The following is a 15,607-nucleotide window of genomic DNA, read 5'->3' as shown; positions in this document are numbered from 1 at the left end:
TTTCCTCATTTAAAGTGGGGAAAGTGGGGCGCCTGGGTGGCTCAGATGGTTGAGCGTCTGCCTTCGGCTCAGGTCATGATACCAGGGTCCTGGGATCGAGTCCCGCGTCGGGCTCCCTGCTCCTTGGGAGCCTGCTTCTCCCTCTGCCTCTCTCTCTCTCTCTCTCTCTCTCTCTCTCTCTGTCTTTCATGAATAAATAAATAAAATCTTTAAAAAAAAAAAAATAAAGTGGGGAAAGTAATACTTTCCTTGTAGTGTTAATGGAAGTATTAAATGAGATGATAAGCTTAGCATAATACCTGGCACACTGTATTACATAGTAGATGGTATATAGCTATAAATATTTTACAAAACTGGAATCAAACTGTATATATGGTTGTTTTTTAATGCATAGTTTATTGTATATGTAAATCATCCTTTACTATTTTGGGAAGTAGGTAATTCTAATTAATAAGTGAAAGTTATCACAAATCCCTTTAGGTTTCTGTCCCCCATTTCTTTTTATTCTTTTATGCTGGAAAATACTTTCTAATTTTGGCAGTGGCATCTGGCTGCTTATGTACTGTTTTTTAAAAAAGTTTTATTATTATTATTATTTAAAGACTTTATTTATTTATTTACTTGAGAGAGAGAGAGAGAGCATGAGTCAGGGTGGGGGGAAAGGAAGAGGGAGAAGGAGACTCCCCGCTGAGCAGGGAGCCTGATGTGGGACTTGATCCTAGGACCCTGGGATCATGACCTGAGCTGAAGGCAGATGCTTAACTGACTAAGCCACCTAGGCACCCCTAAAAACAGTTTTATTGAGATATAATTCATCTACCATATAATCTACACACATGAAGTATACAATTAAGTAGTTTTTAGTATATTCACAGAAATATGCAATCATCACCACAGTCAATTTTACAACATTTTATCACCTGAAAAAGAAACCTCTTGGGGCGCCTGGGTGGCTCAGTCGATTAAGCATCTGCCTTCAGCTCAGGTCATGATCCCAGGGTTCTGGGATCGAGCCCGCACTGGGCTCTCTGCTCGGCAGGGAGTCTGCTTCTCCCTCTCCCTCTGTGCACACAAGCACACGCTCTCCCTCTCAAATAAATAAATCTTAAAAAAAAAAAACCCTCTTTAGGTATCACCCCCGAATACACAGCCCTAACCAACCACTAATCTACTATCTCTGTAGACTTCCCTATTCTGGACACTTCATAAGAATGGAATAATATAATATATGGCCTTTTGTGACTGGCTTCTTCACTTAGTATAATGTCAAGTTTCACCCATGCCCTAGCATGTGTCAGTACCTCATTACTTTTTATAGTCGAATAATAGAATATTATATGTATATACCACACTTTGTTAACCATTTGTCAGTTGATGGACATTGCCTGTTTCTACCGTTTGGCTATTTTTAATAACACTGCTATAAATACTTGTGTTCAAGTGTTTGTATGGACATGTTTTTGTTTCTCTTGGGTATACAGTTGACCCTTGAACAACACAGGTTCGAACTGTGTGGTACACTAATGCACAGATTTTTTTCCCATAAATACTGCTGTAAATTTTTTGGAGATTTGTGACAATTTAAAAAAACTTGCAGATGAAATGAATAGTCTAGAAATACTGGGAAAAAAAAGTCAGGCACTATTGTAAATATATGGTATATAATACATATAACATAAAAAATATGTAATTTACTGTTTGTGTTGTTGGTAACGCTTCCGGTCAACAGTAGGCTATTAGTAGTTAGTTCCAGGGAGTAAAAATTATACATAGATTTTTGGTTGTACAGTCGTTGGCACCCCAACCCTGGTGTTGATCAAGGGTCAACAGTATACCTAAGAATGGAATTGCTGGGTCATGTGGTAACTCTATGTTTAACTTTTTGAGGAACTGCCAGACTATTTTCCAAAGTGGCTACACCATTTCACATTCCCATAAGCAATGTACGAAGTTTCCAATTTTTCCACCTCCTCACCAGCACTTGTTATCTGACTTTTTATTTCTAGTCATTCTAGTGGATGCAAATGGTATCTCATTAGGGTTTACTTAGAGTGGAAATTAGTGAATGGACAATACAAAAACAACTGAGAAAAATCAATGAAACCAAAAGGTGGTTCTTTGAAAAGATCAACAAATTGACATACCTTAAGCTAGACTGACCAAAAAAAGATTAAAAATTACTAGACTCAAAAATGAATGAAGTTGTTACTGAACTAAGAGAAATAAAAAGGATTATAAAGGAATACTGTAAACAATTATATGCCAACATGTTAGATAACTTAGATAAAATGAATAAATTCTCAGAAAGACACAAACCACTAAACTGACTTGAAAAGACAGTATGAATAAACATACAACAAATGAAAAAGACTGAATTAGTAACCAAAAAGCTACCTGCAAAGAAAAGCCCAAGCCCATATGGCTTCACTGCTAAATTCTACCAGACATTTAAAAAAGAATTAACACTAATTCTTCATAAACAATTCCAAAAAACAGAGAGGTCACAGAGTTTTCAGGTGGCAAGGCCAGGATTCAAATCTAGGCCATCTGACTCTATAGTCTACAGTCTTGACCACTATATTAAACTGCCTCTCTGAATAACTGAATAAATTTGAGAACATCTTAAGCCATCAAGTTGTTACTTTGTATTATCCAACTTTTGTAGTTTACCCTGGTATTTATGGCTTATCTGGTCTAGAGACAAAAAGGTTGATCTGGGGACCTGAGAGAAAATCATTTACATGATTGACAATGTTGCTGTATCTCATTCATTGAGCAAAAGCATGGCACCTACTAAAGCTCTTTATACATTTTTATTTCAATGACTTCTCACAACAATGCCATGAGATAGGTACTATTATTACTCCCATTTTCTAGACAAGGAAACTGAGGAGCAAGGCAGTCACCCATATAGCAAATGGCAGAGCCTGAATTTAAATCCCAATCTGTCTGGTCCCTGCAGATCTTTTCTACTATGGAAAGCCTGTCCTTTTCTATTCACTCTTCTAGTATGGCCCGTCTCATGCTTGACCCCCCACCCTTGATAGAGCTCTTGGTAAGCAGACACCCAGCCTATTATTTACCTGTGTGCCCTCGCTGGCCGACAAAAAGAGAAGGGGTGTGTTCCTTCACTGTCTGCTGAATGAATAAACAACTATCCAAAAGTGACTGTTAATAACTCCTCAATTTAGATACTTAATTTCCTCTCAATTACTACTTAGCACTGAAATGATGAACTGCAGGCTCTCTCTTTTAGCTCATCTAATATTATATAGTTATTATATGTAGCTTAAAGTTAATAAACTCAAAATTTCAAAAAACAAACAAAAATTTCAAAGAATACACCACACATACTTATCCCTTGAACTAAAAGCAAGGAAATCGAGGGGATATTTTAAATAAGATTGCTTTTGCACTCCAAATTAACAATGCCTTCTACTTTAGAAGTCTCCTAAGAATGCACTTTTTTTTTTTGTCATGGGAAACAATACTTGCACTAATATATGAAATTCCATTTCCTGAAGGAAGTAAGATATTTGACAGAAAATTTTAGCTAGCAAATTTTCTGATTGCATACACAAAACAGATTAGCCTATAAATTGCTGTAGATGACTATTTTAAGTTCCTATACTAATCTCTTCCCTTAAGAATTAATGACGACCTCTTGGGCAGTGATCCATACATCAGTCTCCAAGGCAGCTTCAACTGGAAACTGTATTAAATGCAAAATAACCCTAACTCTTTGAAAAATCAACAATGATTTCCAAGGTAACTATTCCTACCACAGGCTAAAGCAACAAATAAACACAAGCACTTTAAACTTAACACTTTCACAGCTCTGATAACCCTTTAAAAAATGCAATATTAAAAAATTTACGAAATCTACCTGCTTTCATCTTCAGTTAATATTAATTACTATTTCCTGGGGGAAAGAGATGATTAGCCTTAAAGTTAATGGTTGATCAAAAATTTGGAAAATCTGCTCACCATTTTTATTTGTTTAAACTGGCATGTGTGTTCTTACTTATCTTTTTAAATTCTTTCTTTAAATGCTCATTTTTGGGGGGTAAGTTTGCTTCTTTGCCTTAGAAATATGAGTATTGGTTCAAAAGTGTGAATGTGAATCCTTCTAATGGTTCCTGGTTACAGTATGATGCATGTTATTGGAAGAACTTTGGAAGAAGTGGAACAGAACTAGGTCAGTGTACCATTCGCCAATTACTCCTGTCTTTGAGCCTTGGTTTCCTCACCTATAAAACACGAACGATCATACCAACTTCAAATGGATGTTGTGAAGACTAAAGCCCTTGCATGGTACAGATCTTTTATCTGGCCCTACTACTTTTCTCCTTTACACCTCAAGGTGCCTGAACATACCAGCTATGTCATGCCTCTGTCCTGACCTTACATAGGTTTCTGACTTAGGGTGCCCTCGTCAGCATCAGCTTCAGAGTTCCTTACCCTACTTCTTTGGGTCTGTCTGACAAATGCTTACTTGTTATCCAAACCCTCTCCAGGATCATGTTCTTCACATGGAGTTACACTTCTCATCCTGATTTATAATTACTCCTTAACCAGGTTCTGGGGCTGCTAAAGGAGGTCCAATGGCTCATTTACCTCTAGATTTCTCAGTACCTACCCAAATCCCTAGCACGCGGTAGTTGGTCAATAATGACTGCAAAGTGCACAGAACTGGGCTTTCCACCATACCACAGTTTTAACAAAGTATCAAATGTGCAAGAAACTAAGACAGAGCCTTGGAGTTAAAACTATAATCACAAGTTTGATAAGCATTGGATTCTTTTAGGTTTAGGTTTAAGGTGAACTTTTAAAGTCACCTAACTATATGCAGCTAGGCCACCTACTCACGCGAAGAAACATTAGGAACAAATGTTCTTGTTATTTTTACTTTTTCTTCCATGGCAGCATCCTGCTTTGGATCTGGATCACATGCTGACTTCATTGGGACTATTTTCAAACAACAGAGCACACTGATGTACTTTTCCTTTCAAAAGCAAGGGTGCCAGCTATTGTGCTAGCCCCTGTCACTCACCTCAGCCACCTGCTGGGTCCCCACTCTGTGCTGAACCAGCCCCTCCATATTTGTAGCCATGGTGAAGCAAGATCATTAGAGAACCTGTTTGGAAAGATGCAGCAACTTCTATCAGGTGGGGAGAAACCAGGCTACTTGAAAAATATTAGAAATAAAAATTCATCTTTGGTACTGTCTTGTGCAGATTCTGCCCTCTATAGAAGACACAGCTACAAGGCTAAGCATATCTGGATATGCTGTGCCAGCTTCTTCAATTACAGGTACCAAAATTAATTAGCAGAAACATTTCAATTTGGAAAGAAGACTTCCCCTGGTAAACACAGTCGAAGATGAATTCAGAACTTTAATTATCAAGTCTCTTGGGTTGTAACAGCTTGGTTCACCTCTCAGGGAGGTGGGAATCACACTTTTTTGGATAGCTCCCTGTCACAGTATGCTGAAAAAGAAGGTGGCTATCTGAGAAAGGTATGAGATCAACGTTAGATACGGAGCACTAGATTGCTATCAACAACTATACTTTTACCAGTGGCAATGTGAGAAGCAAAACCCTGTCCAGGCGCTAACACAACTCACTCATAGGCTGAAAGGCAAACACCAGCACTGACCAAGAAAAGCAGTAAGGAGACTGCATTACTAAAGTGCTAAAACGTGGGGTAAAAATGTGGTACCCATAAATTCATCAATTTATATTTAAAGTCCTCATTAAATAAGAAAACCAGATAATTCAGCTTTCTATTAATAGAAAAAATAGTGCCATCATTTGTAAAAATCAAGAAAAATCATCTAAAAACCAGAAAGTGTGCTAGTCTCCTGGGGAGCATCCCTTGAATGCAAGCACTGTTAATGCAACAGACCCCCGTCTCTTCAGGTCTAAAGACACAGCTCCACTGAACAGTCCCTGACCCCCTTCCAATAACTCTTCCACAAAGAATCCAGGATAAAGAGATTCCACTTTGGACCTAATTCCTGGACAAATCAGAAAGACTTTATTACTGACGGCACTGGTCTCACAGTGAGTATGAGAAAAAAAGCTCTGGTATAATTTATTTCCGGCAATACATAGAAAAACTATACAGTACTACCAACTACATAGTACTACACAAATGCATACACAGTTCATTTGCTTGGCCCTCCCTCGACCATAAACTAGACAATGCAATTTTACAAAACACTTCCATGTAGTTCTTACCTCAAGTATTATACTTGTAAACACTGATCTCTATGAAACGTTTTCACCCTCTGGTAATTTTCCAATGATTCTATCTACTATTAAATAGCCATATTTACTAACATAATTCCCCTTCAGATTATTTTATTGCTAAAATAGCAATGAGAGAGAAATGGTGGCATGAAACTGTGACTGACAAATATAAAACAACTGGCCCCTGCCTCCAAGGAGTCAAAATCCTGTAAGAGTGGGTACTGTACCACCTGCTACAATGAAACCAGGTCACCCGTGTCAGTGATTAAGAAAAACACTCTGGTCTTTTTTCCCAGTTACGGTTTGGTTCCAATTAACAGAAATGGAAGAAAAAAGCATCACTTCATGGGTACCAGAAGTCTATTGACAGTTGTTAAAAACATTATTATTGCATGTTAAAAGTCTAGAGTTCTAATCTTTTTTCTCAAAATAGTAAATAAGTCTCTAGGAAATCAAATGGGTAGATAGCTAATAGGTATTTTATATTAAGAAATAAAATCCAAATATGCAGCTGCAACTATTAATTTTATCACTTTTAGGTCTTGTTAGTATTTCTGTTGCTGTTATTAACTGCAGTTTGCTGCAAGAAATGTATGAATTTTAATATTACAGAAATATCCTTATGGAAATATTGAATAGTAGAGAAACAAAAGAACACTAGAAAAGTATATCTTTCTATTGGGTTTCCCTAAAAACAGGTGGCTTGATTCCTTCAAGTTTTGAGCTGAAGCAGATTTTACAGATGACTGCCTGATAGACTTTGTAACTCAGAAAACTTTCCATAATGATTCCTTTAACATTAAATTTGTAGGACCAATCAGCCTCAGATAAGGCTGATGGGAGGGCCTGTCCCAAGATACTGCTCATGACCAGTGATTATAGATACTAGGTCATAGAGAAATAGTAGTTAATCTGTTCAGCTTAAAAAAGCTAAATATTCTGGATATTCTAAATATTAAGCTAAGTATCTTCGCCTACCCTGTGGTACATTTGTTTACCTTCTTTATGGTGTCTTTTGATGAATGGAAGTTTTTAAATTTAATAAGGCTGAATGTTCAACATTTATTTTACAGGTTGTACTTTTATGTTTTATTTATGAAAATTCTGTCCTACCCCAGGGTCATAAGCATAATTTTATATATTTCTTATAAATGTTTAAGAGCTTTGTCCCTGTCCCTCACATTTAAGGCCTCAATCTATGTGCAAGTTGATTCTTGAGTTTGATGAGAAGGATCCAATTAATTTTCTTCCTGTGTGAATAATCAATTTTCCAGCACCATTTCTGAACAATCTATCCTTTTCCCTCCTAATCTGTAATGCCATGTCTGTCCTATTGCAGGCTTCCCCGTATGTGTGGCTATAATTCTCAGTTCTCTATTCTGTTCCACTACTGTTCTACTTTTCTCCATGCCACTACCATTATCTTATTACTGCAGCTTTACAAGAAGTGGTGCTTTCTGTTAGGGCAAGTACCCCCCCCCCCACCTTGCTCTCTTCTCCACCCATCAACTTCCTGGACCATCTCAAGCACTCAAAACCAGAACAGCAACCTTTCTTTACATATTTGAATTCTTACAATTCTTGATCTCACTGTTGGTTTTCTCCCTCCAAAGCAACTTCAGGCATCATCAACAGCAACTTTCAAAGCTACTTAAAATGAACAAGGAGGAATGTGCACCTTCTGGAAAAACAAGCAGAGACAAAGAGTGAGAATAAGAGTGGGAGAGAGAAAATGAAAGAGAAACTATGAAAAGCAAGTGCTTTCAATAAAGATTTAAATTGAGCAAGAGCAGGTGAGAGGCTTATTTCAGAAAATTATTTTCCATCATTTTTGAAAATATGTTATCACAAACCATATCCTATCCTCACATATAAATAAGAAAGAGGCTTCTCCTAGGATATCACAATATAAGAAGCAAACTGAAGTCCTCAGGCAATGTCAAGTGAGGGAAAACATTTAACTCAAGTGCACCCCAGAAAAAAAAGATAATGTCAGGGGGTAAGACTCTCACATGAGAGCTTCTCTTACTGCTACTGCAGCCATAGGCAGTCCTAGAGACAGAAAGATCACAGTGAGAAGGAAGGGTAGAGTGTTTTGGAAAGGGTCCTGGGCAATGGTTGTCAATTAGGGGTGTCCCCCTAGAATGAGAAGCTCCAGGGGACAGTCGGTTGTGTCTACATGTAGCTTGAAAAACCATATTCACTAGCATAATATAATTTTGCATTTGATCTGAAAAAAGAGAACAATCTATTGTCTGGATACAACAAATTAGACAAAGCATTAGTGATTCTTGGCTGGTGGAGCTAACAGTAAGCATAATACTGATAGTAACTAACACTTACTGAGTGGCCACTATACTCCAGGCACTGTAGTAATAACCACTGTGGACAAAACATTAAAGTAGCTCTTGGTAAAGAAACCCGAGGTCTTCAAGGGCTGGCGCTTGACCGCTCAGCTCCTTAACCCTTGAAGATTGCCCACATGCACAATGCTTCCGAAAAAGAGCCTGATTAGTCGCCAGAAGAGCTGTTAAGACCAAGTATCTTAAGTAAAAAAACCTACTACAGAGTATTTTCCTATGGTGGTTTTAAACTAATCAAATTCAAGACAACCAAACCTTTTAAAGCAACTGCTGTGAACTAGGCAGTGAACTAAAAAGGAAGAAAGAAGGAAGAGGAGGAGGAAGAGAAGAAAAGTCCTTGTCCCTGAAGAACTTAAGAAGGAACCTGTAATAGCTACACAATGTAAATGCTACAATGAGTAGCCAAAGGAAAAAGCTTCTCTCTGCCTCTGGGAGCCAATGACAGGTTCCTAGGAGAAGAGCTATTTAAACTAGGTCCTGAAGGAAGACTGGAAATTTAGCAAGCAAGGAATGGGATGACAGGGAGAGAGTTCTAGGCAGAGGGAACGGCTCATACAAACTGGCAGGTATGAAGGAGAATGGCGTATTCGAAGAACAGCAGACAATCAGGTGGGAAACTGCTGGAGAGGTCAGGGGAAGAGAGAAGCTGACACTGTTGACAAGAGAGAACTACCAGAGGTTTGTCAGAGAAATGAAACAATCACATCTGGATCTTAAAAAAACAAAACAAAACAAAAACCCCTTTGGGCAACAGTGTGGAGAGATGGAAAAGGAGAGACTGTATGTGGGAAGGCAGTTAGAAAGTGGTGGCTAGAAAGACTAGGAATGAAGGCAGAGTCTTAAACTTAACTTGAACTAGTGAGTTTTTCCTGTACTGCACACAGATGACAACAGGGCACAGCATATAAAACTGTGATACTGGGGCGCCTGGGTGGCTTAGCTGGTTAAGCATCTGCCTTTGGCTCAGATCATGATCCCAGGGTCCTAGGATCAAGCCCCGTGTCGGGCTCCCTGCTCCATGGACAGCCTGCTTCTCCCTCCCCTCCTGCCTGTGCTCTCTCTTGCTATCTCTGTCTCTCTCTCTTAAATAAAATCTTCAAATAAATAAATAAAAAACTGTGATACAGACTACAGAATGATGGAAGTAAAACTATTATTGCTTGGCCTTATGTGGTGGTAGGTTTTATAATATAAATCCTTTCAAATACAAATAGAACAATATCACTCTTTTAACAACAAAAAACAGAGAACACAATGGTGACTCTGAATCAACTCTTCTAGGCTCACAAAAAGTGTAGAGCTGACCAAATTTTGCAACCAGGGTTTTTTTTTTTTTTCATTTTTTTATTACTGTTATGTTAATCACCATACATTACATCATTAGTTTTTGATGTAGTGTTCCACTGTTCATTATTTGCGTATAACACCCAGTGCTCCACACAGAACGTACCCTCTTTAATACCCATCACGAGGCTAACCCATCCTCCCACCCCCCTCCCCTCTAAAACCCTCAGTTTGTTTTTCAGAGTCCATCGTCTCTCATGGTTCATCTGCCCCTCCGATTTCCCTTCTTTCTTCCCCTCCTGCTATCTTTTTTTTCTTTTTTAACATATCATGTATTACTTGTTTCAGAGGTACAGATCTGTGATTCAACAGTCTTGCACAATTCACAGCGTTCACCATAGCACATACCCTCCCCAATGTCTATCACCCACCCCCCACCACTCCAGCAACCCTGTTTGTTTCCTGAGATTAAGAATTCCTCATATCAGTGAGGTCATATGATACATGTCTTTCTCTGATTGACTTATTTCACTCAGCATAACACTCTCCAGTTCCATCCACGTCATTGCAAATGGCAAGATTTCATTCCTTTTGATAGCTGCATAATGTTCCATTGTATATATACACCACATCTTCTTTATCCATTCATCTGTCGATGGACATCTTGGCTCTTTCCACAGTTTGGCTATTGTGGACACTGCTGCTATAAACATCGGGGTGCACATACCCCTTTGGATCCCTACATTTGTATCTTTGGGGTAAATACCCAGTAGTGCAATTGCTAGATCATACGGTAGCTCTATTTTCAACTTTTTGAAGAACCTCCATACTGCTTTCCAGAGTGGCTGCACCAGCTTGCATTCCCACCAACAGTGTAGGAGGGTTCCCCTTTCTCCACATCCCCGCCAACATCTGTCGTTTCCTGACTTGTTAATTTTAGCCATTCTGACTGGTGTGAGGTGATATCTCATTGAGGTTTTGATTTGGATTTCCCTGATGCCGAGCGATGGTGAGCACTTTTTCATGTGTCTGTTGGCCATTTGGATGTCTTCTTTGGAAAAATGTCTGTTCATGTCTTCTGCCCATTTCTTGATTGGATCATTTGTTCTTTGGGTGTTGAGTTTAAGAAGTTCTTTATAGATTTTGGATACTAGCCCTTTATCTGATATGTCATTTGCAAATATCTTTTCCCATTCTGTCGGTTGTCTTTTGGTTTTGTTGACTGTTTCTCTTGCTGTGCAAAAGCTTTTTATCTTGATGAGGTCCCAATAGTTCATTTTTGCCCTTGCTTCCCATGCCTTTGGCGATGTTTCTAGGAAGAAGTTGCTGTGGCTGAAGTTGAAGAGGCAACCAGGGTTTTTTAGTCAAGCAGGGCTACAGACCCCACTGTAGTGAAAACTGGGCTCTCACTGCGAACACCTGAAGTCAGTCGCCAGGATAGACCAGCTATGCTTTCCACAGGGGCAGGTTTAGGAGCCAGTGTCTCAAATAACAATAAACAAGTCCTGGGACAAGGAAACTCTGTCTTCACTGACAGGAATGAGTGAGCTTGCCTTACCCTTCCCAATAACTGATTCACATCATCCATATTTATGCAGTGCATGGCCCATGATTATATAACACTGAAAATATCTAGTCTTGATATTTTTCCATTTAAACAAATATATCAGGTTTCTGAGGCTCTGACACTAAGCTGATTGGATATCATATTGCATGAGGTTACTGTGAAGGCTGAAGATTAGATCTTAAATATGTAAGTCAAGAGCCTAATACTGTGCCTGGCACATAGTAGACATGCAATACATGCTAGCTACTATTGGTATAAGGATATGGTGACACTTTCACTTTCTCAAAGAAATTTGAAAGCAAAAATTCAAACTGTATAATGTGTATTATTACTAGGAATAGGTCTCTTATTCTGACATAAGAACCACATGAAATGTGTGTGTATATAATATACACATACATATAAAATATGCTCACACAGCATTTGTAATTCATTGTTAAATTATTCACCTGTGCAAAATGAAAGGCTTGAATTAGGATACATCTCACAAATATTTAAAAATAAGAATATAACTTATTAGTAATATATAGTATATTTATTATATATATTTATATTAATAAATAGTAGTAACTATTTGCAAAATACTACTGGGTATAGAACTTCTTGATAGGTATGAGGTATCTGGTTTAAGTTTTATTATGCTGTGATTGTCAGAAGTCTTTTTATACTCATGGGAAAATAAAAATTGAAGAATCTGGATTGCCTGAGAGAGAATTAAAAAATACACAGGTGAAGACTTGAAATCCTAAATCAAGACCTGAAATCAGGAAATGGAAATCAAGTGGCATATTGAGTATAATATAAATGTTCATCAACAGAAAACATGCTCACTGGAATGCCTCAAGTTCAGATATGCAACCTTTTTTTTTTTTTTTTTTAAGATTTATTTATTTGAGAGCGAGAGAGTGAGTGCATGTGGGGAGGGAAGAGGGAAGAGGGCAGAGGTCGAGGGAGAGAGAGTCTTACGCAGACTCCGTGTTGAGCAGGGAGCCCAACCCTGGCTGGATCTCATGATCCTGAGCCAAAACCAAGAGTCAGACGCCTAACCACTGTGCCACCCAGAAGCCCCCAGATATATATATCCTTTTATCAGAAACCCTGACATTATTTAGACTTAAAGATTATTTAGTTTCTAGGTCAGATGATTTCCTGCCCTCCATAGGAAACCTATTTCTTCATATTACAAGTCTGCAGTATAAGAAAGCAATGGTATATGTGTGATGGGGAGGGGAGGGGAGGTGAGGAGTGAATGAAGAGTGGGGAAGAGAAGTGACTCTCATCTACACGGAGTTCCTATTCTATGGGAGCAGCACTACAATTTTCTGTATGAGACTGCCCCTAAATGTATATAATGTGTATATGTATAATGTATACACTTGTGGGTGATTAAATCCCTTACCAAGGGCCCAACTGTAAAGGCTATATGCACTCTCTTTTGTTTCTATTACTCTGAACCACGGATAGAAGGATGGAAGGAAAGCAGGATAGATTTTCTGAGCATCTACTATATGCCTTACATCAAACTCGGCATCATTTAACCCTTAACATACCTTCTAAGTATTATTAGCTCCACCAATACAGATAGAAGAAACAGACTCAGAATTTTAATCAACTTGTTTCAAGTCATCCAGTTAGTAAGAGATGGACTTAAGATTCTAAGGCCTCTCTGCCTCTAAAATCACAACATTCCCTGTATACCACAGTGCCCTTCAAAATAGTTTCCCAGAAAACAGAAGAGGAGGCAATTTTAAGAAGTGACAGACCAGTTGATTATCTAAGGGAACAAACTGCTTACCTCAATAAGCTAGATCACTTAGTAACTCATTTATACCACTAATTCCAAAATATGTGATTTATGTTCAGTATTACTCACAGATTTCTGACCTGGCTCCACTCAGATAGTAAGTAACATGACAGTTCTTCTGGAACTTGAACACACTTTTCCCTTAAAATTTTACCTATCTAATAATCACTTGATTAAAATAATGAGGATAATTTTACTATCTTTTCTTAAAGTAAAAATTTTTACTAAAGTACAATATGCAAATAAGAAGTGCACAATTCATAAATGAAACCCTCAGTGAATTTTCACTAAGTGAACACACATGTACACACCACTCAGATCAGAAAACATTACCAGCACCCCCAAAAGTTTCCCTTGTACCCCCCATCGTCATTTAGTTCCCTTCTCTCTCCTGACTTCTTTTACCATGGATTAGTTTTGCTTGTTTTTGAGCTGTAATACATTTTTTTGTGTCTGGCTTCTTTTGCTCATTATTTTTGGGATAAACATCAACAGTTAATCCATTCTCCCTGTTGTATAGTATTCCAATATATATGGGGATCCAATAGATTCCAACAGTTAATCCATTCTCATTGTTGTATAGTATTCCGATATGCCATAATTTATGTATCCTTTCTATAGCTGATGAACATTCAGATTGTTTCTAGTCTGGAGCTCTTATAACTAGTGTTCCTATGAACATTCTTGTACATGCCTTTTGATGCAATGCTACCTTCCTTTTCTTCATTTGAAAATTTTCCTATTTTAAAAAGTCGACTGTCTTCCTTCTTCAGAAAAGAAACATATTATAAATTTAAAATTTCAAGTGTCTGTATTGTATTAAATAAGTCAACAAATATATTCTACTTTTTTTCTTAAGTAGGCTTCATGCCCAGCTTGGAGCCCAACATGGGGCTTGAACTCATGACCCTAAGATCAAGACCTGAGCTGAGACCAAGAGTTGGATGGTTAACTGATTGAGCTACCCAGGCACCCCAACAAATATATTCTAATTACCAGACTTTTCAGCCAAGGGTTGGCATGTACTTTGCAATATGTGCTTTTAACCTTAGTGAAAGGTGATTTTTCAATAATTCCAGGCTATTCACTTAATCAACCTAGTAAAAACATGCATTATTACAGAAGCAATGGAGCAGGGGGAGAGAAAAAGAATGAGGACAACACAAATGGCGTTTCTGAAATGTTTCACAAATAATACAATAATTAGATTCAAGTTCAATAAATACTACTGGGGCAAATGCATCATGAAGCCTGCTGGCATTGTATGACTTCCCAAGAGCTGTCCAATCTTTGTTGTTTATCTTTCTCAGCCAAGACCTGCTTGCCACATAGAAGCAGGCAGTTATTAGAGTTCTTGAGGTTGCATGTGTGAGCAGCCAGGTAAGAAACCATAATTATTATTTTTCTTTTTTCTTTTTTATTGCATAGCTTCTATCAATACATGAACAATAAAGGCAAATAAGGTAGGGTGCCTGTGTGGCTCAGTTCGCTGAGCGTGCAACTCTTGGTTTCGGCTCCGGTCATGATCTCAGGGTTCTGGGATGGAGCCCGTTGGGCTCTGCGCTCAGCACAGAGTCTGCTTATCCCTCTCTCTCTGCTCCTCCCCCTTCCCCTGGGTTGCTCATGTCTGTGCACACGCACGGTCTCTCTCTCTAAAATAAATAAAATCTTTAAAAAATAATAATAATAGGGTGCTTGGGTGGCTCAGTCAGTTAAGCATCTGCCTTCGGCCCAGGTCTCGATCCCAGAGTCCTGGGATCAAGTCCCACATCTGGCTCCCGGCTCAGAGGGGAGTCAGCTTCTCCCTCTCCCTCTGCCCCACCCCACGCACAGGCGCACGCACTCTCTCTCTCTCAAATAAATAAAATCTTTAAAAAAAAAAGGCAAGTAAGGTGGCTCCAGTAAAGCCATGAAGCCTTCAAGTTTGAGTCTGCTCCCACAAGCCTCTCACTTCTCCCACTCACTTTAATATTCTAGGCCCCAATATCTCCCATACCTCCTACTACTAATCCAAACAGGAGAGAGCTATATCCCTGTTTATGCTTGGAATGAAACTTCTCTCTACAACAATTTTAACATTTCCAGGAATTAAAATCTTTGGGGTTACTGTCAATAAAGAATGAAAGGTTTAACCTATTAAGACTTCAGGCCTCTTATTATAGTGGAGGAGGTAATTTTTATTGTCTCTAAACATCACACTGTGCACCTGAGGTTGGCTTTCATCCTTACAGGCTACCTGGAGTCTAGGGGTGAATCAGAAAGGAGAGTTGAGTGTCTGAGCTAGCCTATTCCTTTCGCATCTTAAACAATTCACCTCCCATCCTTCTACTCTAAG

At 38.5% G+C, this 15,607-nt stretch overlaps 1 protein-coding gene across 8 annotated transcripts in view; it reads right to left on the bottom strand.

Annotated features, from left to right (window-relative positions):
• Nucleotides 1–15,607, bottom strand: part of NR2C2 (nuclear receptor subfamily 2 group C member 2) — a 93,764-nt gene that overhangs the window by 73,128 nt on the left and 5,029 nt on the right. For 7 of the 8 annotated variants that reach the window (XR_003608899.2, XR_003608896.2, XR_003608894.2 and 4 more), the window contains exon 2: nucleotides 5,054–5,137. The exons of the other annotated variant lie outside the window; for it this stretch is intronic. Coding sequence is in view for 1 of the 7 variants with exons in the window: in XM_028101641.2 (XP_027957442.1) it covers nucleotides 5,054–5,113 (60 nt within the window). In the remaining 6 variants the exon portion in view is untranslated. The remainder of the gene's footprint in view (nucleotides 1–5,053; nucleotides 5,138–15,607) is intronic. 8 annotated transcript variants of the gene reach the window in all.

Source organism: Eumetopias jubatus, unplaced genomic scaffold, assembly GCF_037043125.1.
Source record: "Eumetopias jubatus isolate StellerSeaLion01/CBP00866 unplaced genomic scaffold, mEumJub1_p1.0 scaffold_1, whole genome shotgun sequence".
NCBI lineage: Eukaryota > Metazoa > Chordata > Mammalia > Carnivora > Otariidae > Eumetopias > Eumetopias jubatus.
This window is presented reverse-complemented; position numbering and strand designations above follow the sequence as displayed.